Consider the following 24,589-nt stretch of genomic DNA (forward strand, 5'->3'; position numbering starts at 1 on the left):
ATCGTGCACTTTACCAATCAAAGAATCTCCATGGAGACAATCAGGTGGCTGACCCCACATGAGAAAAGTTACACAGTGCACCTTTAGGCCTGTATTATTAAATAGATACTCACACTTCTTCAATACAACATTAAAAAGAAAATGCCTGGGAGTTTTGTTTGGAGTTTCTTTGTAAAATGGACACAAACATATTTACCAGTGAGAGTCAGTGTAAGTATTTCAAGGTCTCGCCCCCCCGTAGGGCTGTTCCACCCCTCCTACACCCCCGCCGCCCCCCCTTCACCCCCCTCCTGGGTGAATTTGGCAGGGCCGTCTCCATAGCGACCGTGCCGTGTCCGAAGGCACTGAAAGCGAGGTCATGATAGTGGGGTGCCAAGGAATGCAATGTTAGAGGCTCTGTAAATATCACATGACACTCAGGACTGAACACTTTGCACAGATAAAGGGGGCTGCAAACTGAACTCTTACAACTGTTCCATGTAACTTTGTTTTACTGCGGGTCCTTCACTTTCTTGTTTCTATGGTTACGCCGTTGCTTTGCCTGGAATGTTCCACAGTATGACAGTAAACAGCTCTACTTTACAGTTATTCAGTTACAGGTGGTTTTATAGCTCAAAAACACCTCGAAAAACAGACATTCTTTCTCATCAATGCACATATTTGATGGGTATTCCGTTACATTTATTCAGTTACAGTTACTTTATGTTAACATTGTTCTTGGCTTTTTAATTTCTCCTCCACACCTGCACTGCTCCAGGTCACTGGGACTCACACTGCTCACAGTCGTGCTTCTTCCGGGCCAATTTCAGCCCAGCGTCAGATTAAAACACTCACCAAAAATATGACACGGAAAAACAAACCTGCTATTGTCCGTTATTAGTGAGTACAGGCCAATACTAATCAATAAATGTCCTGTATTACACGAAAATGATTATTATGAGCTTTAAATGTGGATTGTGTAACTGTTCTGGTGGTGAGTTCGTCAAATGCTTTTCTCCATGGAGATGTTATTGCTTTGGCTGGAATGTTTCACAATATGGCATTAAACCTTTCTATCTTCATGGAGACCAAACCAGATCAAGTTACAGGTCAGATCTGTGGAGAGGCGACCCCGCTCACATTAAGAATGTCTGTTTTTCTAAGTATTTCTGAGCCATAAAACTACCTGCAATTGTATAAATGTAAGATTGAGCTGTTTAATGTCCTACTGTACAACATTCCAGACAGAGCAACATATGACATATCCATGGAAACAAACTAGTGACTAACAAAGTGACAACGTGACTAACTAGACCCCCAACCAAAAAGTCATAGCTTTAAGTTATTACCTCCGCCAAGGAGGTTATGTTTTTGCCGGCGTTTGTTTGTTGTTGTTTTTGTCTGTTAGCAACATAACTCAAAAAGTTATGGACCGATTTTGATGAAATTTTCAGGATTTGTTGGAAATGTGAAAAGGGAAGAACTGATTTCATTTTGGGGGTGATCCGGAAGAAATCCTGGATTCTGGATCACTTTGAAATTTTAGTTAACATTGTGGTAAATGGGGCCAAAAATGTGGTTTCTCAATATCTCGGTTAATTATTGACCAAACCCCATGAAATTTGACTCAGGGATGGACAATGGGATCCTCTTTCATATTCCAAAGGCTGATCCGGATCTGATCCAGAAGACTGATTTTATCGCAACTTATATAAAAAATGGGGGTAGTCCTTGGCGGAGGTCTGCGCTCTCTGAGTGCTTTTCTAGTTTTAAAATGTTGTTACCTCCTCAAAAGCATACCTATATATAACTGTGTTTGTTTCATTTGCCACGTTTACATGAGAGCTTGAATTCTGAATACAAATGTATTCTGCTTTAAAAAGTCCATGTAAACACTTAATTTCTAATGAAAATGATTGTTCAGAATTAAACATATTTCTGAAGTAAATGGGTGGTTTATTTCGATTTTAAAGCCAAATTCATGTATTCCTTGATCATGTAAACATTTATTCTTCTTAAAAATAATTCCAGTCATTCAGCAAATGCTCATTGGGTCGCCCTTCTGACGTAATCCAGGCGATTCGGCTCCACCAGTCCTCTCTTTGGACTTTCATCCACGTGTCTTTGGATTTGCGAGCGGGATGCGGGAGTGGGCTGAGGTCTTCTTCCTCCTTCTTCGACACTCTTCCCTTCTCCTCCTCACAGACGTAAAGTGTGATGAGAGAATTCTCCAGCTGCTGCACAGTTATCATTGGAACGGAAAAAGTTTGTAACATGTTTGTGTCCGTGGCGTAACAACAAACCGAGATGACAGAAAAGCCGGGTGACGTAAATACATTTGTGTCTCTGTCCAATCAGAACCTTCCCCACCCCCAGACATTGAGCGGAATTAAATAAAGATGATTTAACGTGTTTTCCATGTAAACCTCATTTCAGAATTATTATTTCCATGTAAACCTGAAGGAGATTATTTGAATTCCAAACTATTTAATTCAGACCAATTAATTTGGAATTATAAAACACCATGTAAACATGTCCATTCACACATGTTTGAGTAACTCTTTATTTTTAGTCTGTCTGTATCTCCAAAGCTCAAAATGCTTTGATCCACCTTGTGATGCCATGAAAATAACAGCAACATTTTCGCTTTAGTTCAGTACAGATTGGCAATTCCATGTCTGACTTTATTCAGATGATACTAATGTAGGTGTATGGCGTTTAAAAACACAGTGGAGCACGTCCGGTACTACCACATGACATCACAACACAATTCCAGGTCTGTATTTGAGGAGGTAACAGCTTTATAACACGACTTAAAGCTCACAAGAGTCCATTTTGCGTAATGTAGGACCTTTAAATATATTTGACAAGTAGAGTTTACCAAATCAAAAGCGCGGGCAAAGTTCAGGCGCCCAGGACATGTGGTGATTTCACTTCTGTCCGCGGTCGGAGCTGCTAAAAAGACAGGAGGGCTGTAGAAACCTGACAGTCTGGAGGGATACGAACTCATTTACATTTTCAATCTGACAGCTCTGCCAAACCAGAGCTGCTTTTTTACACCGCGTTCGATTCAGAATATACAGCCAAACAGCTACGAACGTATTGCCAGCGCCCGTATGTACAGTTTGTTCTTTAATGCTTTGAAAACGTTTTACCGTGTTTATTTTTCAATGAAGGGTCCATTTTCTGATTTCTGATTCAGATTTTTCACTCTCAACTGCGCAATTTGGTGTTTAAATCGTGACATCTCCTGTTCTCAGTCATTTTGTGGGAACTGTAGCGCAAACTGTTTACAGATTTATGGTCAAAAAGCCTAAATCTGTGTTTGTGCTGCTTTCAGTGACCTGCACTTTCAGTAGTTGGTGACATCACGCATGACTGCACTGATTACAGACAGATGTTTATCACTATAGACGCCTCTCTCACTCTCCTCCCTCCTGTCTCCTTCCCTTCTTTCTCTCTCCTCTCTTCTCTTTCTCCTCTCTTCTCCTCTTTCCATCCACTCTCCCTCTTCTCTCTCCTTTCTTTCACCCCCTTTCTCCTCCCTCTCTCTCTGTCACCCTCCTCTTTCTCTCTCTCTCTCTCTCTCTCCCTCTTCTTCTCTCTCTCTCTCTCTTCTCTCTCTCTCTCTCCTCTCTCTCTCTCTCTCTCTCCTCTCTCTCTCCTCTCTCTCGTTCTCTCCTCTCTCTCCCTCTCTCCTCCTCTCTCTCCCTCTTCTCTCCCTCCTCGTTCTCTCCTCTCTCCCTTCTCCTCCTCTCTGCCTCCTCTCTCCCTTCTCCTCCTCTCTCCCTCCTCTCTCCCTCCTCTCTCTCCTCTCCTCTCTTCTCCTCCTCTCTCCCCCTCTTCTCTCCCTCCTCGTTCTCTCCTCTCTCCATTCTCTTCCTCTCTCCCTTCTTCTCCCCACGCTCACCCTCGTCTTCTCCTCTTTCTCACTCCTCTCTCCTCTCTGTCTGTCCATCAAGAAGGGAGCTTCTTGTCCTCTCACCCTCTCTCCCTCCTCTCTCCTCTCCCTCACCTTTCTCTGTCTCATTTCTCCCTCCTGTCTCTCCCTCCTCTCCATCCTCTCTGTCCTCTCCCTCTTTTCTCCCTCTCCCTCCCTCCTCTCTCCATATGAAGTATTTATTCAGCCTGAGGAAGTCCACCATCTGCTCTGTACAAGGGTCCCCAATCCACATGCTGTCATCTCTTCAATCTCTCTCTCTCTCTCCCACTCACTTGGACACTGTCCTTGCTCTCTCTCTCTCTCTCTCTCTCTCTCTCTCTCTCTCTCACCTCCCTCTCACCTCCCTCTCTCTCTTTGTCTGTATGTGTCTGCATGTCCTTCTCTTCTCTCTGTCTCTCTCTCTCCCTCCTCCTTCTCTCTCTTTTCTCTCTCTGTCCTTTCTGTCTCTCTCCCTGTCTTCCTCCCTACTCCTCTCTGTCTCTCTCTCTCTCTCTCTGTCTCTCTCTCTCTCTCTCTCTCTCTTCTCCTCCTCTCTCTCTTCTCTCTCTTCTCTCTCTCTCTGTCTCTCACCTCTCTCTCTCTGTCTGTCTCTCTCTGTCTCCTCTCTTTGTCTCTTCTCTCTCTCTCTCTCTCTCTCTCTCTCTCTCTGTCTATCTCTCCTCTCATCTTTCTCCTCCTATACTTCTCTCTTTGGCTCTCCCTCCCTCCTCCTTCTCCCTCTCTCTCTCTCTCTCTCTCTCTGTCTCTCTGTCTCTCTCTCTCTCTCTCTCTCTGTTCTCTCCCTCCTCCTTCTCTCTCTTCTCTTTCTCTGTCCTTTCTGTCTCTCTCCCTGTCTTCCTCCCTACTCCTCTCCCTTCTCTCTCTCTCTCTCTGTCTCTCTGTCTCTGTCTCTCTCTTCCTCTCTCTCTCTCTCTCTCTGTCTCTCTCTCTCTCTCTCTCTCTCTCGTTCTCCTCTCTTTGTCTCTCCCTCCCTCCTCCTTCTCCCTCTTCTCCCTCTTCTCTCTCTCTCTCTCTGTCTCTCTCTCCTGTCTTCCTCTCTCCTCCTTCTCTCTCTTGTCTCTGTGTCTCTCAAGGACATGGTGCATGTTTCAGACTCGGCTTTTACCAGGGGACATGTTGGGATGTGGACCTGAATACATGATCGCAGTATTGCAGTATTGCAGTATTGCAGTATTGCAGTATTGCAGTATTGCAGTATTGCAGTATTGCAGTATTGCAGTATTGCACAGACTTGTCCATATATTGTATACATTATGGTAATAGATGCAGTACAATCAGAGGACACAGAGGCTTCATGTGGAGGTTTGCATGTATAACTCATGTGAAGTACTCCACTTGACTTCCTGGGGCATGGGTTTGTGTTTTATTCAGATGTTCACTCGTCCTGTCCTTCTGTCTTTTATTCTCATTTATAAATGACTTGATTGTTTTATTAAAGTGGCACTGTGTAACTTTAGGGCATGCCGTCTGCTTGTCTCCATGGAGATGAGATTGATTTGTTGCACAGTATTGATAGTTTGCAGTGACATCACTCTGGGGGTGTTCTACATGTATCTCTAATGGTGGAAAGATTATCAGCTCCCTTGTATATAACTGTCATATACTCTATTTATGTTAAGATATTTGTCTTTTACTTACTCTACGTACATTTATATCATTTATGTTTTGTTTATACTAGCTGCTATTTTTATTGCCACTTATTTAGAAGTTTATTACTGTTTTTTTATACTTATATTTTTACTCTTTGTTATTATTTTATATTGTAATGTGCGAGCTACTGTGTCCAAATAATTTCCCTTGTGGATCAAAGTAGTTTGTCTAAGTCTAAGTCTATAATTTTGAGTCTAAGTCTCAGTCTAAGTCTGAGTCAGTCTGAGTCTAAATCTGAGTCTAAGTCTCAGTCTAAGTCTGAGTCAGAGTCTAAGTCTGAGTCTAAGTCTCTAGTCTAAGTCTTAGTCTAAGTCTGAGTCTGAGTCTAAATCTAAGTCTCAAGTCTAGTCTAGTCTAATCTGAGTCTAAGTCTGAGTCTAGTCTGAGTCTCTAGTCTAGTCTGAGTCAGTCTAAGTCTAAGTCTAGTCTAGTCTAAGTCTGAGTCTGAGTCTGTCAAGTCTGTCAGTCTCAGTCTGAGTCTGTCTGAGTCTAAGTCTGAGTCAGTCTGTCAGTCTAAGTCTGAGTCTCAGAGTCTCTAGTCTGAGTCAGTCTAGTCAGTCTGAGTCTAAGTCTGAGTCTAGTCTCTCTAGTCAGTCTCAAGTCTGAGTCTGAGTCTGAGTCTTAGTCTAAGTCTAAGTCTGAGTCTGTCTAGAGTCTGTCTAGTCTCTGAGTCTGAGTCTGAGTCTAAGTCAGAGTCTAAGTCAGTCTGAGTCTGAGTCTGAGTCTAAGTCTGAGTCTCAGTCTAGTCTAGTCTAAGTCTGAGTCTGAGTCTGAGTCTCTCAGTCTGAGTCTGAGTCTGAAGTCTGAGTCTGAGTCTAAGTCTAAGAGTCTGAGTCAGTCTAGTCTAAGTCTGAGTCTAGTCTAAGTCTAAGAGTCAGAGTCTGAGTCTCAGAGTCTGAGTCTGAGTCTGAGTCAGAGTCTGAGTCTGAGTCTGAGTCTGAGTCTAGTCTCTAAGTCTAGTCTAAGTCTAAGTCTAAGTCTGAGTCAGTCTCAGAGTCTAGTCTCAGTCTAGTCTGAGTCTGAGTCTGAGTCTGAGTCTAGTCTGAAGTCTGAGTCTAGTCAGTCTAGTCTCAGTCTAGTCAGTCTGAGAGTCTCTGAGTCTGAGTCTGAGTCTAGAGTCTGAGTAGTCTGAGTCTGAGAGTCTAGAGTCTGTCAGTCTGAGTCTGAGTCTGAGTCTAAGTCTGAGTCTGAGTCTGAGTCAGTCTAGTCTAGTCTGAGTCTGAGTCTGAGTCTAAGTCTCAGTCTGAGTCTGAGTCTGAGTCTGAGTCTAGTCTAGTCTGAGTCTGAGTCTGAGTCTGAGTCTAGTCTGAGTCTGAGTCTGAGTCTCTAAGTCTAGTCTAGTCTGAGTCTGAGTCTAGTCTCTGTCTGAGTCTGAGTCTAGAGTCTGAGTCTGAGTCTGAGTCTGAGTCTGAGTCTGAGTCTGAGTCTGAGTCTGAGTCTAAGTCAGAGTCTAAGTCTGAGTCAGTCTAGTCTCTGAGTCTAGTCTGAGTCTGAGTCTGAGTCTGAGTCTGAGTCAGTCTAGTCTAGTCTCAGTCAGTCTAAGTCTAAGTCTAAGTCTCTAAGTCTCTAGTCTAGTCTAAGTCTAAGTCTAAGTCTAAGTCTAAGTCTAAGTCTGAGTCTGAGTCTGAGTCAGAGTCAGAGTCAGAGTCAGAGTCTGAGTCTGAGTCTGAGTCTGAGTCAGAGTGAGTCTGAGTCTGAGTCTGAGTCTGAGTCTAAGTCTTAGTCTAGTCTAGTCTAAGTCTGAGTCTGAGTCTAAGTCTGAGTCTGAGTCTGAGTCAGTCTGAGTCTGAAGTCTCAGTCTTAGTCTCAAGTCTAGTCTAGTCTAGTCTCAGTCTGAGTCTCAGTCTCAGAGTCTGAGTCTAGAGTCTGAGTCTGAGTCTGAGTCTCAAGTCTAGTCTGAGTCTGAGTCTAGTCTGAGTCTCAAGTCTAGTCAGTCTCAGAGTCTGAGTCTGAGTCTGAGTCTGAGTTTAAGTCTGAGTCAGAGTCTAAGTCTCAGTCTAAGTCTCAGTCTTAGTCTAAGTCTAAGTCTAAGTCTAAGTCTAAGTCTAAGTCTGAGTCTGAGTCTGAGTCTGAGTCTGAGTCTGATTGTGACGGTGTCATGGCACACATGCAAAACCTGCCAAAAAACTGTTTAGACCATCTGAAAACTCCAGAAAAAAACACAAACTGGAATTAACCAGCACATTTTCAGGAGCCTGTGATCATTCTGAGCATTCATGGTCCTGTTTTGGAGTTTGATTTTCTACAAAAATGTGAGAGTGACTGAAAAACTGTTGGCTAATGCACAAAAGGCACAGATCAGCTCGCCTGTTGTGGTTCCAGCTACCGGTAAATCATCTCTTTCTGGTAAAATAGTGTGGGGAAAAAAAGCTTAGATTAAAGTCCAACTTGAGTAACACAGCTCCAGACAGAACAGTGCGTACAGTTAGAATCACACCCCCAGGGAATGTTGATGACAAATGCAAAATATCAAGTCATGGTTTTCAGATTCTAATGGAGAAAACAACCATCGTCTTCCTTATCTACAAACATCAGGATTCATGTCTTTATTTTGCCGTCTTATTTAGAAAGTACTATTACCATTTTTATATTTTGTACTCTTTGTTTTTGTAATATAATGTCATGTGTGAGCTAGAGTGTGGATCGGTGCGAATTTTTCTGTCTGAGGATATTGTTTGTGTTCATCTAACGGACACAGAGACGCAAAATACAAACTCAGGATAAAGCGAAAATAATGAGAAGACTTTATAACCTCACCTCTCGTAAAGTGGTAAATTTAAAGTGCAGCATCTTATCCACATTATCCATAGACATTTCCCTCTGTAAATAATGACCCCCAGTTCACATAATCGCACTATTACTCCAGTTTGAGTCTTTCTTTAAAAGTAAAAAGGTGGGAGTAGTTCCTCATGTGTCTGTTTACATCCACACAGCGCATGGATTGAGGTGAAGCTGCAGACTCTACTTCCTGTGGACTTTATCGCCTCTTTTATGCTTTAAAAATCATGTGTCGGAGGTTTTGCACCAACATTTCACAAATAATAATAACAGTTTCAACTTGTATCTAAACTAAAAGTGCAATGTTGAGATTTTTTTGAACACTTAAGACTCTCAGAGCAAGTGGTTTTACTGTAAACAGGAAACAGCTGACGCGACGATGTGTCCAAGTCTGAATAAGTTCGAAATATTTGTCAGACTCCAGTTGGGTTTTCATGGTCTAGTGTGAGCTGCTGTGTCCAAGTCATTTCTCTTGTGCATCAATAAAGTTTGTCTAAGTCTAAGTTTTATTAAAATGAATGGGACAGAATGTGAATATCAGTGCCAGGCTGCGTGCAACTATTTTAAATTCCATTTTTCGTTCCTGCAAGAGTCTATTAGGCTGCGTTCACACTGCAGACTGAAGTGACCCAAATCTGATTTTTTGGCCCCTATATGAACTGTATCTGATCTTTTAATGACAGTCTGAACGACACAGGTCCGATTTTTTCAAATGTGACCCAGGCCACTTAGATATGTGCTCCTGAGACCGATACATATCTGATCTTTTGACATGTGACTTCAGTCTGAACGGCCAAAGCGCATTCATCCGACCTACACGTTATCAACAAGACACAAACGTCACTATTCTGCGCTGAAGTAGGCGAAAATTGTTAATGAACTCAACACATCACCACTCACCACTCTTGGCTCCGTCTCCACATCCACACGTTCCTTTCAACAGACGTCGCTGCCGCTGTCCCACAAAACACCACGGACCAAAAACCTCGTCCTTCTCCTTCTCAATCTCCTCCTTAAAACAAGTAAGTTGTTCATGTTCTGGCTCCGGTACGAGAGGAACTTTAAAATCTCCAGGTGCTCAATGCTGCATCCATGTTTGGACAACTTCTGTAAACACAGAGCACGCTCACTGCGGTTGACGTCATCGTGTCTCTGGTGCACATGTGGGACACTTTCGTACCGTTTAACATTCACACAGGGAATCACATACAAGTCGCATTTAATTGGAAATGTGAACGACTTCGCAAAAACATCAGATTTCACAAAAAAATCTGAATTGAGTGTTAAGCCCTGCAGTCTGAACGTAGCCTTAGATCACTATTTCCCATAAACTCTAAGAATACTTCTATAATAGTGACTTGTGCTGTGAGGAGGAATCTCGGTGAGGTTTCTGTTCCCGTGGCCGTGTGTTGTTCTGCGTGTGGTTGTCTGGAGAACCTGTAGCTTCAGACGCTGTAATCCGTCCGTATGAACCACATGAACACACAGAACACAGACGCCACCAACCTGTGGACGACACTGCTCACATGAGACACCTACTGGTACCACAAAGACATACTGACAACACACAGAGAGAGAGAGAGAGAGGAGAGGGAGAGAGAGAGGAGAGAGAGAGAAGGGAGAGAGAGGAGAATTGAGAGAGACAGAGAGAGAGGGGGGAGGGAGGGAGAGAGAGGGAGAAAGAGGGAGAGGGAGAGAGAAGGGAAAGAGAGGGAGAATGAGAGAGACAGAGAGAGAGAGGGAGAAGGAGAGAGGAGAGAGTGAAAAAGAGGGGAGAGGGGAGAGAGAAGGGAGAGAGAGGGTGGGAAAGAGAGGGAGAATGAGAGAGACAGAGAGAGAGAGGGGGCAGGGAGGGAGGGAGAGAGAGAGAGAGAGAGGAGAGAGAGGTGGAGAGGGCGAGAGAGGGTGGGGAAGAGAGGGAGAATGAAGGAGACAGAGAGAGGGGTGGAGGGAGGGAAGGAGGGAGAGAGAGCGTGGGGAAGAGGGAGAATGAGGGAGAGAGAGGTGGAGAGGGCGAGAGAGGGTGAGGAAGAGATGGAGAATGAAGGAGACAGAGAGAGAGGGGGGAGGGAGGGAGGAAGAGAGAGAGAGGAGAGAGGGCGAGAGGGAGTGGGAACAGAGGGAGAATGAGGGAGACAGAGAGAGAGGGGAGAGGGAAGGAGAGAGGGGAGAGAGGGGGAAGAGAGGGAGACAGAGAGAGAAAAAGAGAGCGAGAGAGGGGAGAGGGAGGGAGGGAGGGAGGGAGAGAGAGAGAGAAGGGCAAGAGAGGGGAGGGAAGAGAGGAAGAAAAATAAAGAGGTGATGGGAGAAGAGGGAGTGAGGGAGAGAGAGACATGGAGAGAGAGAGAGAGAAGAGAGAGAAGAGAGGGGAGAGGGCGAGAGAAGTGGAAAAATAGAGGAGTGGGGAAAGAGAGAGAGAGGAAGAGAGAGAAAAAGAGGGGAGAGGGTGGGAGAGAGAGAAGGGGGAGAGATGGGGTGGGAGGAGAGAGATAGAGAGAGGATAGGGGAGTAGGAAGAGATAAAAAGGCGAGAGAGAGGGGGAAAGATAGACGGGGGCCGGGGGAAGAGATAGAGAGGAGGTGGGGAATAGGAGGGAGAAAGAGGGAAGAAGGGTGAGAGGAAAGGAGGAGGAAGGGAGATAGGGAGAAAGAAAGGGAGAGAAGAGAGGTGGAAGAGTGAAGGAGAAGGGGAGATATATCAGAGAGAGAAGGTAAGGGTTAGAGAAAGAAAAGGGAGTGGGAGAAAGAGGAGAGGGATAGAAGGAGTAAGAAGAGAATGGAGAGAAGAAGGGGAGGAAATGAGAGAAAGAGTGGAGACAGGTAGAGGGAGGGAGAGGAAAAGACAGAACAAGGAGAAAAGAAGAGTGAAAAAGAGGGAAGCGAGAGAAGGATGGGCTCTCTCGGAATGAGGGAGAGAGGGAGGAAGAAGAAAAGAGAGAGGAGACGGGGGACGAGGAGAGATAGATAGATGGAGAGACAGAGAGATAGAGAGATGGAGAGATGGAGAGAGGGAGAGAAAGTTAATGAGAGATAAACCAAAACAGAGGGAGAGACAAGAGAAGAAGAAAAGGAGAGGGAAGAGAGGGAAAAGAAGAAACAGAAGAGAGAGACGGAGGATAGCTAGGTAAAGAGAGAGAGAGAGAGAGAGAGAGAGAGAGAGAGAGAGAGAGAGAAACCGAAACAGAGGGAGAAAGAGAGGGTGAGAGGGGAAGATGAGAGACGAAGAGAAGGAGAGGGAAGCGAGGCAAAAGAACCAGAGTGAGAAAGAGAGAGAGAGCGAGACAGAGAGAAAGAGAGAGAAAGAGAGTGAGGGATAGACAGACCAAAAAAGAGGGAGAGAGGGAGAAAGGGGAAGAGGAGAGACAAAGAGTGGAAGAGGAGAGAGAAGGAAAGGTAAGATTGGATCGAAAAAATCTATAGAATTAGAAAGAGAGAGAAAGGAAGAGAAAGAGGGATGGATGAACAGTGGAGAGAGAGAAAGAGAGATGGATGAACAGTGGAGAGAGAGAAAGAGAAAGAGACAAACCCAAAGAGAGGGAGAAAACGAAAGGGGGAGAGGAGAGACAAAGAGCGGGAGAGGAGAGAGAAGGAGAGGTAAGGTAAGGTAGAAAGAAGTAAAGAGGAAGAAAGCAAGCGAAAGGGAGAGAAAGAGAGATGGATGAACAGTGGAGAGAGAGAAAGAGAGATGGATGAGCAGTGGAGAGAGAGAAAGAGAGAGGGCTGTACTTCTCAGGTGTCACAGAGCGCTGGTAATTAGCCCAGGTCTGTGCACTGGGCCACACCGCATTAATTAGCATAAAGGGACCAGAGAGACCTGCTCCCACACCCAGCCCTCCTCCCCCTCTCCTCCTCTTCTGCCTCCTCCTCTTCTTCCTCTTCCTCCTCTTCTTCCTCCTCTCATTCATATTCACCTCTGCGTACCGGGATCTGCGCAGACCTTTAAGATTTCACTGCAAAAAAACAAGATTATCGGCTTAAAATCAGTTTGGTTCTGAATAATAATTTGGATTTAAGTAGCGTGAGTCATTAGGGCCAGAAACGTTTGAGGAGTAATCTGATCTCTTCAAATTTATCTGCAAAAAAAGAATATCAAGAGACCGTTTCGGTGTTCTGAGGGAAGTCGTTTAGAGACACTTATGTCATCAGATTAAAGGGACACGTTTACATGATGGTTTTTTTATTTAATTCTGAATGAATAGTTCTGAATTAAAATATTTTCCTTAGAGTTTACATGGAAATGATCATTCCAAATTGAGGTTTACGTGGAAAACACTTTAAATCGTCTTTATATTTAATTCCGCTCATCGTCTGGGGGTTGGACAGAGTCCTGATTGGACAGAGACACTACACACACTTCAGCTGCTACTGGCTTTTTGTCATCTCGGTTTGTCGTTACGCCACAGACACAAACATGATCCAAACTTTTTTCGCTCAGTTTCATTTCTCTCCAGCGACTAGGTCAGGAATCAGAATACACTGGACGGTTTGCAAGAACCTCAGAAGTTGTAGACCTCACACCGGCCAATCAGAGAAGAGCTGTGACGTACATGACTTCACAACAGCACAACAGTAAACAAAGCGGTCGAGATGGATGTAGACGAAGACAGACATTCTGTGTTGGCAGCGATTCCTGAGATCGAGGATTTAAAGCCGAAACAAAGAGAATGTTTGGTGAATTTTATCCAGGGAAAAGACGTTATTGTGCTTCTTCCTACAGGATTTGGAGCATTACATACGTCATGATCAAATAGCAGTGATTGGTTAAATAAAAAACGTACCCGCTTACTGTTGAGTGAACAAATCCTAATGTTGGGAGGTCAGATGATTTTCACAAAGTGAAACTGGCTGATGAATCAGGCTAACCCACTCTGTTTTTGCTCAGTGATTAGGCCTGAGCTCTACAGGCCGTAGGGTGTACAGCTTTTGCAACGTTGAGTACATGGGTGTTCATAGTGTCACTGAAGAATGTGAAACTGAGGCACAGTGACTCTTCAGGACAAACTGGACCAGAGTGAAGACAAGACCTACCCCTGTCCCACGACTTCATCAACTCCTCCCACGAGACCTACCTCACAGGTTAGACGAGTCCTGGTTTACACCTGATTTATACCTGGTTTCGACCTGGTTTCGACCTGGTTTCGATTTGGTTTCGACCTGGTTTAGACCTGGTTTAGACCTGGTTTAGACCTACCTGCTGTTCCCCTACTTCATCAACTCCTCCCACAACACCTACTTCACATGTACGAGACAAGTTCTGATTTAGTCCTGGTTTAGACCTTTTTTAGACCTGGTTTTGTCCTAGTTTAGTCCTGATTTAGACTTGGTTTAGACTTGGTTTAGACCTAGAGCAAAGATATGACCTACCCCCATCCCACTACTTCATCAATTCCTCCCACAACACCTGCCTCACAGGTACAAGATGAGTCCTGGTTTAAACCTGTTGTAGTTCCAGCTAATTCAGTTTTGAGATTCAGATTATGTTAAAATAAAGCTCAATTTAAAGTCCAATTTAAGAACACAGCTTCAGACAGAACAGTGCCTACAGTTAGCATTACACCCCCAGGGAGCATCGATGACATCAGCTGCAAGTATCATGTGGTGGTTTTCAGATTCTAATGGGGAAAACAACTCTTCAGGACATCCCGATTAAAAAAATAAAATAAAAATTGCATTGCAAAATTAGTTTGATGCCACTTGCAGCTTTAATTTAGTATTATTATTCCAAAACTTTAATCAGCCAAAGTCACACCGTGTTTTTGCCTGAGATAAAAATGTTTGGATATATTTTTACTGTTTATGGTTTTAGTGTCAAGTTGAGAATGATGTAACATGTCAAACAAACAAACTTTTACTGTTTCCTCTGTGGTTTCCTTCCTTTGCTCCTCTGAGCTTTGGGACACCTCTTAATTTGGGTCACTTGATTGACAGCTGGAAAATGGAGGAATGAGGACAGAAGTCAAGGAAGATGAAGGGAGGAGACAGGAATGAGACGCTCGGTTTCAGTGCCTGGACTCTGGTATAACTCTTCTTGCTCTGCAGTGTATTACTTATTTATTCGCTCTCTCTCGCCCCCATGAGCATATTTAGTGAAGCCGACAGGAAAAAGACAAAGCTCCGCACGCTCGACCTTCACAAGCGCTACAAAGACAAACACCAAGTCCAAGGACGCAGTTTTCAAAGCTCTGCACACCGCTCCGAGAAGCCCAACAATAGAAATGCATGCTGGGAAAGTGTGAATAAAATGCAGTGAGTGTTTCGGTACATGACTTGAATTGTTGTTGATGTTTCTGCTTCTGACTTTGCTGTTGTTTTTAGCTTAGACTCTTTTCTTCTTCTGTGGAGCTCCAGAGCCTTAGCAACCATAGTGTTAACAATGTGATCTAATCTAATTGCAAGATAGTTAGGTTTAGAATAATATAAATAAATTACTAAAACAATCTATATTATTCAGAATTGACCCTTGACACCAAAACATTCAGATTCTTCCATTTGAATGCAGACTACGTGGTAAAATATTATGGTTATTATGCACTCTTAAATCTTAATTCTTTCTGTTCTGACTGTAATGATTTGCACTAAAATCTTGTCAAAAGATTTTCTACGACTATATAAATACTCATATATAAATGTACCTTGACTTTAAGTACAATTTAGGCTGCGTTTATATGATGACGGTCTGAACAGAAGATATAAAAGTGCTGTCGTGTCTTCACTCTTTATTCCTCGGTTAGATGAGTGTTTTCAGGAGGAAATCTGCATGCATACAGTAACTGAAAAGTGTGTGATTGGATTGAGTATGCATGCCAGGTGGCTAGGTGTTAGTTGAAGGTCCGACCAGTGGCAGAGTCAGCAATCTGGGGGCCCTAGGTGAACTTGAGTCTTTCTATAATGCACTGTTTTGTTGCTTTGGTTTTCATTTGTATATATTTGTTGTATTTATTTTCTTTTTTCTCTATTGTTCTTGAGACACGCACATCTCTGTATGAATTATGGTGGATTGGAAACTTGTCTTTTTAGTTTGTTCGCCTACCCAGAACTTAAAGTATTTTTGTCTTTTTGCTCGTACAATTACATTTTTGTTCACATCCATTACATATGATTATGATTTTGCTGTGATTATGTTCAACTCTGGGTCACGCTGACTCGTCCATTCTAACGTGAAAGGGGGGAACGCTTTGACAGTTAAAATAATTTGACAATTAGATATTATTGTGATGGTGTTTTCTTGTTTAAAAGTAAACTACTCTCAATTACAGTAATGTCATATTGAGAGGTTAAGTGTCTCAAGGTTCGGGGGCCCTAGTCGGCCGCACACTGTTGCCTAATGGTAGCACAGCCTCTGGGTCCGACGCATGGAAATGATCCGACATGTTTGTTTCTGTGTACTGTATGTATGGGACGTAAATGCATACGCAACGTGAGCAGATCTGACCAGAGTTTTGCGTCTTGGGCAGTGTAGACCGAAACGATACAACGGTCTACACTTTTCCACTCTGGAGGGTGGTTTCAGACGCTGTCACCGTCTAAACGAAAGGCACTTCTGATAAAATATTTAGTCATTTTTACCCACAAGTATTCTCGTGTAAACAGACCCTGATATATTTCCCAGATACATCACCAGAGAAGTGTTTGGAATGCCATAACACAGAATACTAGTTAAGGTTACATTTAATTGTTCCCAATCTACCTGAACCTGTGTGGGGCGCCAGTGGCAAAAAACTGTCGTTGTGTCCTTAGGCAAGACACTTCACCCACATTGCCTAGTATGAAAGTGGTGTCACTCACACCACTTTCATGAGTGGTGGTGGTCGGAGGGGCCGATGGCACAGATTGGCAGCCTCGCTTCCGTCAGTCTGCCCCAGGGCAGCTGTGGCTACAGTAGTAACTTACCACCACTGAGTGTGGAGTGACTGAATAATGAACTGTAAAGCACTTGGGGTATCTTGAAAGGCATTATATAAATGCTGTCAATTAATCAATCAACCTTAGTTTAAAAGTCATATCAATTGCAAAAATCTAAGCTTGGTTTAAAGACTTGAAATGACTTGAAGCTCAAAGCAGACAACTTTGACTTGACTTGGACTTAAGGGCCAGTGACTCGAGTCTCGACTTGGACGTGTTTAGACTAATATAAATACATGACTAAAAAGCTCTATATTACTCAAAATTAACACTTGTTTTACACAAGTTTAAGCCATGTTATAATGTTACCTCATCAAAAACAGACCTGGAGTGGTGTTTTGTTTCATTCATACATGTTTTAATAATCTTTTATTATTAGTCTGTCTTCATCTCCAGAGCTCAAAATGCTCTGTTCCACCTTGTGATGTCATGAAACAGTAGTTTTCAAGTTCACAGCTACATTACTTTTTGCTGTTAATTCAGTAGAAATTGGAAATTCCAGAGCTGAAATCATCCAAATGATTCTACTGAAGGTGTGTGGAGTTTAAAAACAGTGGAGCACTTCCTGTATTACCACATGACATCACAAGGTGGATTAGAGTGTTTGCAATTTGAGACCAGAACTCAGCCTAAATATACAGGGTTTGTGTGTTAAACATGTCTGAATGAAACAAAACACAACTCCAGGTCTGTTTGTGATGAGGAAATAACATTAGAACATAGATCAGAAAATATAGAAGATGTGGTGAGTCTTTGAATTATTAACTTGTTTATTTGCGGCCCTTTGCTCTCCACAGGTTTCAATATGTGGCCCTTGATGAAAAAAGTTTGCACACCCCTGACCTAAAACCTTATTTTTGGTCCTGCATTTCAAACAGTATAGTAATCATTTTCCCTCATATTTTGTGTTGTTTTCCAGGTCACATTTCGGTGGAGGGCTTCTCACGGTACCTGAGCGCAGAAGAGAACAGCATCATCCCTCCCGAAAAACTGGACCAGAGCGAAGACATGACCTACCCCCTGTCCCACTACTTCATCAACTCCTCCCACAACACCTACCTCACAGGTACCACACGAGTCCTGGTTTAGACCTGGTTTAATCCTGGTGTAGACTTGGTTTAGACCTGGTTTAGTACTGGTTTAGACCTGGTTTTGTCTTAGTTTAAACCTGATTTAGACCTGGTTTGGACCTGGTTTAGTCCTGGTTTAGACCTGGTTTTGTCTTAGTTTAATCCTAATTTAGACCTGGTTTGGAACTGGTTTAGTCCTGGTTTAGACTTGTTAGACCTGGTTTAGTCCTCATTTAGTCCTGGTTTAGACTTGGTTTAGCCCTGGTTTAGACCTGGTTTTCTCCTAGTGTAGTCTTGGTTTAGACCTAGTTTTGTCCTTGTTTAGTCCTCGTTTAGACCTGGATTTATCTTAGTTTAGTCCTGATTTAGACCTGTTTTGGACCTAGTTTAGTCCTGGTTTAGCCTTGGTTTAGACTTGTTAGACCTGGTTTAGTCCTCATTTAGCCCTGGTTTAGACGTGGTTTAGTCCTGGTTTAGATCTGGTTTAGTCCAGGTTTAGTCCTGATGTAGACTTGATTTAGATTTGGTTTAGTCCTGGTTTAGAACTCGTTTTGTCTGAGTTTAATTCTGATTTAGACCTGGTGTTTGTCCTAATTTAGTCCTGGTTTAGACCTGGTTTAGAGATAGTTTAGTCCCGGTTTAGTCCTGGTGTAGTCTTTGTTTAGACCCGGTTTAGTCCTAGTTTAGTCCTGATTTAGACCTGGTTTGGACCTGGTTTAGTCCTGGTTTAGACTCGGTTTAGACTTTGTTTTGTCCTAGTTTACTCCTGATTTAGACCTAGTTAAATCCTGGCTTAGACCTGGTTTAGACCTGGTTTAGACCTGGTTTAGACCCAGATCAAAGATATGACCTACTCTCTGTCCCACTATTTCATCATCTCCTCTCACAAAAAGTTCTGGTTTAGTTCTAGTTAAGACCCATTTTTTCCTGTCTTAGCCAGACTAAGTTTGGGTATAAACCTGGTTTCATCAAAGTTTTGTCTAGTCCTATTCTTCTGGTCCTGGTTTAGATCTGGTTTATTTGCGTTTTAGTTCTAGTTTACACTTGGCTCAGACCCGGTTTAGTCCTGGTTTAGACCTGGTTTAGACCTGGTTTAGACCTGGTTTAGTCCTGGTTCAGCCTTGGTTTAGTCCTCGTTTAGACCTGTTTTTCTGCCTGGTAAAGACCCATGTTAAATCAGGTTTAGTCCCGGTTTAATCTTGCTTAAATTTGCTAATGAAGACAAGTTTCAGTATTTTCTCAGTCCTGGCTTTGCTTTGTTTCTGTTTAATCCTGCTCTTTAAATCTGTTTTTTTTAGCTCCAACCTTACCACACACTATTTCCAAACCTCATGTTCTGTATTTTTCATCTTTAACTCTCCATTTTATCCAATCTGATTTCACACATGAGCCATTTCATTTGCCAATCCTCATTCCTCTTTCAATGAACACCTCTCCCATTCACTGCATAATAAAATAACACCAGTGAATACACCTGACGATATGCCCCAGTGGTCAGTCAATCAAATTCTGCAAGACGCGTCCGTGGGCCCTTGGGTGTCCCCTCTTACGGTCTTATCCAATCATGTGTCTGCGTTCATTGAAATTCATGGTTGAGATCTTCAGTCTAACCGCCTGATAGTGTTGCAACAGCATGACTGGCTCAAGACATTTGCCATTTATTTTGAATAGATTTTATAATTCATGTATTCAAATGTATTCCAAGGGTATCGCCTGGCTCAAATAGATCAAATTTCTTTCTTCGGCAATAGAAATAAATTGAATATCGGTAACAAGCGGGCGGCGTGGCTTTCTGAGACAAAGATATGAGAAAAACAAACAATTTAAGTTAATGCGTGCGGCAATTCACAATGTTATTTATAGCGAGTCGATACAGACACAAGTTAAAATGAAGGAAGCTTTGCAATAAGATGTTTGGGAAAATGTATGACTTTGTCCTTTATCGATCCATAACAAAGCAGTGCCCTGTGGCCTCGGCAGTATTCAGCAGTGGAAGCTTTTCTATTTGGTTTTCTCAGAAGTGCTTGCACTGATGTTATTTTATTTGTTTTTTATTACTCTTCTGTTGGGTATGTCTGTGGAGTTGAATGCTGGTAACAGTAAGACGGCAATGCATCGAAGCAGCAGTGGTGATAGGCTCTGTGTGCTATAGCACGCTAGTTAGCTCACCGTGTTTGAAAGCTAACAGTCACTTTTATTAAAATCGTAAAACTTAAAATAAACAACCTATTAAAATTCTAATTAATTAAAATACAGACTGCCCAATTATTTCTCTATGTAGAATACTTTAGCTTGTGGTGTTGTTTTAATATTTATTATGCCTCAACATTATCTTTAGCTTTAGCAGTCGTGACTTGGACTCGGACTTGAGTCAGTATTTTTAGGACTTGAGACTTGGCTTGATAAAATGGACTTGGGACTTGACTTGGACTTGAAGGTCAGTGACTTGGGACTTGACTCAGATTTGAGCCGTGTGACTTGAGAAGACTCAATGCTTCTCCTAAAAATAACGATGTTTTATGAAAATACTTTTCTCTTTACAGTTGATAAATGCGGTGATTAATTTTACAGGAACAAACTGGAACATGTCCCTCCCACTTCTCTATTTGTTACTATGGCAACGGTAACTGAAGTACTATGATATGGCATCATCAAATGTACTGCAGTAATGTACAGTACAATACAGTAAAACAGAGGAAAGTACAGAGAACATGATTCTTCCATTTCAGTGCAGACTACATGACAAAATAACTGATATTAAGCACTTTTAATTCTTACTTAATTTTAACTCTTAATTATTTCTGTTCTGACCATGATGATTCACACTAAGAACTTGTCAAGACATTTTTAAAAAGGAAAAATTAGCATTTCTACAACTCTTATAGCTCTAAGTACAATTTAGTTTAAAAGTCATAAAATGCAAAAATCTAAGCTTGGTTTAAAGACTTGAAATGACTTGAAGCTCAAAGCAGACGACTTGGACTTGACTTGGATTTATGAGCCATTGATTTAAGTCTCAGCTTGGACTTCCCTGTCTCTGACCTGGGACTTGACTTGGACTTGAAGTGAAAGACTTTAGACTTGAGACTTGCAAAACAACGACTTGGTCCCACCTCTGGCACCGACACACAAACATCTCTATTTTTAAACTGACAGCTCACATGAAGCTACGTAAGATATCAGTTTGGCTCTTGGTACTTTTTGGTAGCAAAGGCAGTAGTAGTAGTACAGCAGCCATCACAGTAATACTAGATGTTGTAGTAGTAGTAGTATTAGCAGGCCTGTTGCCAGAAATTTGGACGCCCGGGGCAATAGACCCTTTTGTCTTCCTCTGAGTAGCAGTATTAGCCGCTGTTGTGCTGTTGCAGTATCAACAGCAGTAAAATCTGCATTCCCTGACACTACTTGAAATGAGAAGCCACACTGACTGACTTTGCCTCTTATGTAATGAAAGTAGCATCTAGCGCTGAATATTAATAGTAGAAGTTGCAGTAGTAGCAGTTGTATTAGTATCAACAGCAGTAACATATGTATTTTCTGACACTACTTGAAGTGAAGTGAATCAGTTTGACTCTTATGTAGTTGTTGGTAGTAAAAGTAGTAGTAGTAGTAGTGGTAGCAGTAGTAGTAACAGTAGTATTAATAGTAGTAGTAGTGGTGTAGCTGCAGCCATAGTAGTAGTAATAGTAGAAGTTGTAGTAGTAGTATAAGCAGTCGTAGCGTCAAGAGCAGTAAGATCCATACTTTGCCTCTTATATAGTAAAAATAGTAGTAACAGCATAGAAGTTGCAGTAGTAGTAGTAGTAGTAGTAGTTGTTGTTGTAGTAGCAGCAGTAAAATCCATATTTCCTGACACTAGTTGAAGTGAGAAGCATATTGGGTCATACTTTGCCTCTGATGTCGTTGTTGGTATAAAAATAGTAGTAGTGTAGTAGCAGTCACAGTGGTTGTAGAAGTAGAAGTAGTTGTCGTAGTATTAGAAGCAGTTGTAGTAGCATCAACAGCAGTAAGATATTTCCTGTCACTAGTTGAAGTGAGAAGCCACAGTGGGTCTCGGCTCCCTCCCTGTAGTTGTCTGGAGTTGCAGGAGACATTGGTGCTAATGTGAGGAGGTAATTGCTTCACAAATGGATTCAGAGCGACGACAATGAGATGTTCTACAACTGTACCACTTCAGTGCGTCTACAGCCTCTCTAATGGAAGTGTGGCTCTCGAGCTTTCACATAATTAGGTTACAACTAAAGTAAAGTCCTGGTTTGCTCAGATTCTTTGTAAAACTGAAACCATTCTAGTGCTGTGACTATAGTAAATGTCAAACTTTGATTTCAGTATCACACTGGGGGTTTTCTACATGTATCTATATTGCTGGAATGTTCAATTACCATGGTGACTAGGGCTGGGTATCATTAAGACCCCGTTTACACTGAAACGAATGAGCGTATCACCGTATCAGAAACGATCTGCGTCCACACACACGTCATTTCTGTGTTTCCTTATCCACACAGCTTTGCTCATATTTGTTTACGTCTTACAGAAACGAAACTTAAAACCGCGTGGCTAATTTGCATAAACGGAGTGCTCAAAAAAACAGCTTCTCTCAGAATAAAGGACACGACTCGGTGGATTATCAGTGTTCTTTCTGTGACAGATAGATGTTCTGCTGATGGTGAGTCTGTTCTGTGCTTCTATCATGTTGGAGATGGTTCATGTTAAACTTTTCAGAGATTAGACGTCTGCACGTCATACGCATAGACTGTATATATGAATGGACATATATTCTAGCCTCTTAGCCTTCTGGCAGTGAATTACTTCGCGACACATAGACCTACATCAGCGTATCAGATCCGTGCTCAAATGAATTCGTGGGAGCTGACGGCACCAGATCGTTCTGTCTCTGGAGCCATTTTCCATCGGATTAGTGTGGATGAACACTGCATCCACAATAAAAACGATTTGAATAAGTACTAGTGTGGACGGGGTTTAAGAAGCTGCCGATGCGATACATACCTCGATACATAAAACCTAAGCTAAACCATGACGGTGATATTAAAAGTCTTTATTAAACTCATCACAACAGTGTAAAGGTTAAATGTATTGCATTAACAAGTTTCCTTTCTCTGAACAGGCAACTCAACTTTCACAAAATAATTTAGTAAAAAAATACTCTTGGCAATACATAACAATACAGCAGCCCACGATATTGATACTGTATTATCAAATTAAACGATATATTGATATTTCAGTATCTTTGCACACCTCTAATGGTGACCCAAGGCACACATTAGCAAAAACTGACAAAAATGTTTTGAATATAGTCTGTAATTTCAAGAAAAAGTACAAAATGGATTTGAACAACACTTTTAGAGGAGCCTGTGATCAGTTTGAGCGTTCATGGTCATGTTTAGGTGTTCAAGTTTCAACAAAAAGATGAGAGTCACTAACTGAAAAACTGTTGGTTAGTTTCAGTTAAGTTAAAGTGTGTTAAAATTAGGGATGTAACAATAATTGAAATATTGTGATATCCTATCGTTAAAGTTCTCACAATAATATCGTGGACCATCACAATATATCGAATTACAAGTCTTTTTGCCTAAACTAAGAGTTATTATTATTATTTATTTATTTATTTCGGTCACAGGTATATTTTGACATTAATTCATAAACATATTTAACATATACAGACCGAAAAGGTGCAGGCTGAAGCTTAAGCTTATTATGCCTACCCTTTATTCCTTTGTCAGAGCGTCATCTTGACACCAGTTCATCTTCGTAAATACAGCAGGAGGAAACAAACTAATCAGTAACAGAACAACAAAGTACTACAGCACAAACTAAGTCTCATATTTCATGTATCTGTCCAGAGTTATGGTGCAGCAATATCTTAAAAAGACAGAGGGAACTACATAGACCATGATCCTTTGCTCCATTTCAGTGTATTTTTAAGCCTTAGTTCTTTGGATTAAGTCTTGTCAAGGCATTTTAAGAGGGAAAAGTAGCACATTCACAGTTTTGTTAGGCTCCACAAAATATCGCAATAATATATCGTACAATGAGATGTATATCGTGAAAATATTCTAATGAGAGATTTGGATTTTGTTACATCCCTAATCATGAGCCTCCCCACCATATCGTGAGCTTTCCTACGATATCGCAAGAAAAATTGTGCCATGAGGTTTATACCGTGATGATATCATATCGTGAGACTTGGATATCGTTACACCGCTAGTTAAACTAAAGCTCAGATTAAGTCTAACTTGAGTAACAGAGCTTCACACAGAGTAGTGCTTTCAGTCAGCTTCACACCACCAGGGAATGTTGATGGAGCTTCGAGTGCCTTGAAGGTGGAAAAGCGCTAATGGGACCATTTACCTTGACATCAGCTGCAAAGTATCGATTTCGATAACGTTAAAAATCAAATATCATGTCACAAGTTTCGTTAGTCACCCTTTGTTGAAAATCAAACACGTAAATAGAGCCAAATTTGTCGTGTTTGCTATGCGTGCATTGTGTCACCATGGCAACTACTGAACATTTTTCCATATACATCCATTTAGAACCCCCCTCTCCACCATTTTACTGATGTCACTGGATCGTATCAATAAACCAGGCTTACTAAACTGTCATTTTGTGTATTTAAATTGAAACTGTGTCAAGACACGCACACATTTGTTAATTACAGTGATTTAATTCAAACCCCTCTAGACTGAAGTGGTAATCCATGAATCATAGAGTGACACTGGTACTTTGTGTGTAAAGTGTAATTATGCCTGCTTGTTCTCCATATGCATTTATTATGAGCTATAAACATGAAAGACCAAACAGCAGCATAATGCACAAGATAGAAACGATTTCAACGAATGAATTAATAAATAAATCAGTTTTGAGAATTTAGCCTGTATTACACTTTTGTCTGATCTGTGTTGTAATGTTGTTTCCTCATCACAAACTCACAAGACCTCAAACCTCACAAGAGTCAATTTTGCGTAATATGTAGTGTTGAGGAGTTACAGATTACATGTACCGGCATTACGTAATCAGAGTACAAATTATGAGTAACTGTATTCAGTTACAGTTACTGTTTCAGTGAGTGGTAATTGGATTACAGTTACTTTGTTGAAATAAATGGATTACACAGAGGTTTTTTCTTTTCTTTTTTTTTTTTCGGTAATTCCACTCATTGCTGGAGAACTAAACCAGGTCTAAACTAGGTCTAAACTAGACCTAAACCAGGTCTAAAACAGGTCTAAAACCAGGTATAAACCAGGACT

General features: G+C 41.9%; 1 protein-coding gene across 1 annotated transcript in view; it reads left to right on the top strand.

Moving 5' to 3' along the window:
• LOC110168269 (1-phosphatidylinositol 4,5-bisphosphate phosphodiesterase beta-1) overlaps nt 1–24,589 on the top strand; it is a 521,321-nt gene that overhangs the window by 376,756 nt on the left and 119,976 nt on the right. Inside the window, 1 exon segment of the mRNA XM_055149396.1 lies at nt 17,171–17,317. Coding sequence (XP_055005371.1) covers nt 17,171–17,317 — 147 coding nt within the window.

This window comes from Boleophthalmus pectinirostris, unplaced genomic scaffold (assembly GCF_026225935.1).
Source record: "Boleophthalmus pectinirostris isolate CB_2022bp ecotype Guang Dong unplaced genomic scaffold, ASM2622593v1 HiC_scaffold_13, whole genome shotgun sequence".
NCBI lineage: Eukaryota > Metazoa > Chordata > Actinopteri > Gobiiformes > Gobiidae > Boleophthalmus > Boleophthalmus pectinirostris.